This window comes from Gadus macrocephalus, chromosome 14 (assembly GCF_031168955.1).
Source record: "Gadus macrocephalus chromosome 14, ASM3116895v1".
Taxonomy (NCBI): Eukaryota; Metazoa; Chordata; class Actinopteri; order Gadiformes; family Gadidae; genus Gadus; species Gadus macrocephalus.
In genome coordinates, this window is record NC_082395.1 from 7,553,490 (window position 1) to 7,555,989 (window position 2,500).

Consider the following 2,500-nt stretch of genomic DNA (forward strand, 5'->3'; position numbering starts at 1 on the left):
TCGTCATGTGTTCTCACACTGAATTCAAAACATGATTTCAGACTATAATGCGCACAGGTTACATCACAGACACGTCATCAAGGTGAGGAGAATAATAGGAGGAAGTCATTCCACACACCTTCATCACAGATGTCATACACCTCTTGTCCAGCAGCAAGAGAAAAAATGTTTTATGTTCATCATTTGTTTCAGTTTTCAGTTTATGCCAAGTCAATATCACAAGTCAAAAATCGTATGGGCCATTTCAAACATTGAGTATTGTATTTCAAAATAATAACAAAAGCAAATCAACACACCCACGACAACAGCCTCATTATGAGGAGGCCTGTACCAAGTGGGTTACGGTGCTGTGTGTACGCCAAACAGGCAGGGCTATTGCTTTGATATGAACATGTTCTTTTCAGGTGAACTTCTCTGTGTCTATAAAATAATACTGGCTAATCTACATTAGGCATTATTGCTAGCCCTCATGTTTCATGCAGGCCCCTCTATCCGGTTAATCTCGTATGCAGCCTGGAAGCGAGCTCTGGCGCTAATGCAGACGGCTGTGCAATTATTTAATACCAACTCAAGCAGAAAGAAAATATCTCCCTTTCAGCCCCACTCCCTGTGCTCTCGCTCCCCCCCCCCCCCCCCCTCCTCTCCGTCTCCATGTTGAACAGAACGACATATGATTAACTTGTTCAAAAAATAACTAGCGTACCTGTCATTGTCATGAATAAATTAACGCCAATAAAACCGACCATTAACCACATACCTGCCATTATCTAAATATAAAAACCTACGTATGAATATAGAAGTTTTCCTGTAAAAAACATGTTCCATATCAGTGATTGATGTTAACCACCAGATGCATAATGTCAGTGGGTGTTGCTTCCATGCAGTTACATTAGAATTAGCGGTTTGAAAGGAATGATTGATGGCAAAAGAATGGTGTAAATGTAAAAAATAACTTACTGTTCTGCATCATTGAGGCAACGCCAGACTCCCACGTGGCTTGGTTGTGGTATTCTGAACGTCACAAGGAAATAAATGAGGTTTGTTAGCATCAACATTAGGATAGGCTGTATGTGTTTTTCGGAGGGGGGGGGGGGGGGGGGGGCTTTTTTGTATTTATTTATTTTGGATTGTTTTGTTGCCGAATAAAAACACAACATCGTTGTTTTTGGGTTCATTTTGAATTCCATTGGATTTTCTCGGAGGGTCTGTTTTTTTTGTTTTGTTTTTTCAATTGAACAATATTATATCCTTATTGGGTGTATATATTTTAGTATTAAACTTGCCTGGACAAAGAGTTGACAATTTAGTCAAGCATCTGCCGTTTACTTAATGTTTCCCTAAAGGACAAAGCAAAACAATGTATTAGTGGAGGCACATCCACTGTGTGCCTATACATCTGCACCACGCGGCCCCTAGAATTATGCTCTACCTTCCTATTGAACTAATAAATCCAATAATTAGCCACTAACGCGGAACACGTTTTAATTATTGCTGTGAGCCTGTTTTGTTGCGTGCACCAGTTCAATGCTACATTGTTAGGCCTAAAACAGAGTTGCTGCAACCTGTTATAGTGTTACACTTTTTTTTTTTCGTTTGTAAATATGGCTATTTTTTTATATTTCTTATATTTATTGTAGGTGTTTTGGCAACGCTTCGGGGTCGTTGTTTAGTTTGACCATTCGTCACAGCAACAACATGCATGTTCAGCTTATAATATCTTATTTCCCAGGCTCTGGTCGTGGAGGGTGTACAGTGACACACGCTCCAGAGCCCACTGCTCTACTCTGTAAAAGTGTAAAGCAGAAGGGGGTAGAAAGTGGGGCACAAAGCTCGCCGAATCCCAACAATGCGCCCTTTTTTGCTGCCCTGCTCGCACCCGGGGCGAGGACTCTGCCTCCACGGCTAGCAACACAGCTTCCTACTAAACGTACCAACAAGTTCAAAATACAAAGAGCCGAAGGCATGCAGCCACCCCCTCGGGGATCGGACCCACAGCCTCGCCTCCACACCTCGGTGTCACCACTGACGACCGTGACCTCGCGGCTTGCGCGTGAATGTGTTTTTTTTGTTGGCCTTCCTTTTTAGAAATAAAAAGTTATTTCGTGCTATAAATATTTGGGAGTTATATTGTGTTGCTAGTGCAGGTTGTTAGGGGGGTGTAAACGACACAAGAGCCCAGTAGGGCGCTCAATTGGGAAAAGACAAACGCAATAAAGAGGCTATTGAATAGGACTGCTAAAAAGGGGGCCAGTAAGGGAAACGTCTGAACTTTTATTTTCTCCTTCGACGCTAAGTTTGGTCGTGTACCGAGACGTGCACTACTGACGTTTAATAGACTATATCTCAGAGACCCCACGGTGAGAAAACCATCGCATTTGAAGTTCAGCGCGTTAATTAATTATAACAGCAAGAGAGAGTGTGTGTGTGTGTGTGTGTGTGTGTGTGTGTGTGTGTGTGTGTGTGTGTGTGTGTGTGTGTGTGTGTGTGTGTGTGTGTGTGT

The 2,500-nt window shown here is 42.5% G+C and overlaps 1 protein-coding gene across 6 annotated transcripts in view; it reads right to left on the reverse strand.

Moving 5' to 3' along the window:
* Positions 1–2,500, reverse strand: part of pax6b (paired box 6b) — a 15,390-nt gene that overhangs the window by 10,980 nt on the left and 1,910 nt on the right. For 2 of the 6 annotated variants that reach the window (XM_060072082.1, XM_060072084.1), the window contains exons 2-3: positions 958–1,011; positions 119–142 (exon numbers count right to left, since the gene is read on the reverse strand). In XM_060072082.1, coding sequence (XP_059928065.1) covers positions 119–142; positions 958–1,011 — 78 coding nt within the window. Of the gene's footprint in view, positions 1–118; positions 143–957; positions 1,012–1,283; positions 1,338–2,500 lie in introns of all 6 variants that reach the window. The other 4 variants (XM_060072083.1, XM_060072086.1, XM_060072085.1 and 1 more) reach the window with 3 other exon arrangements.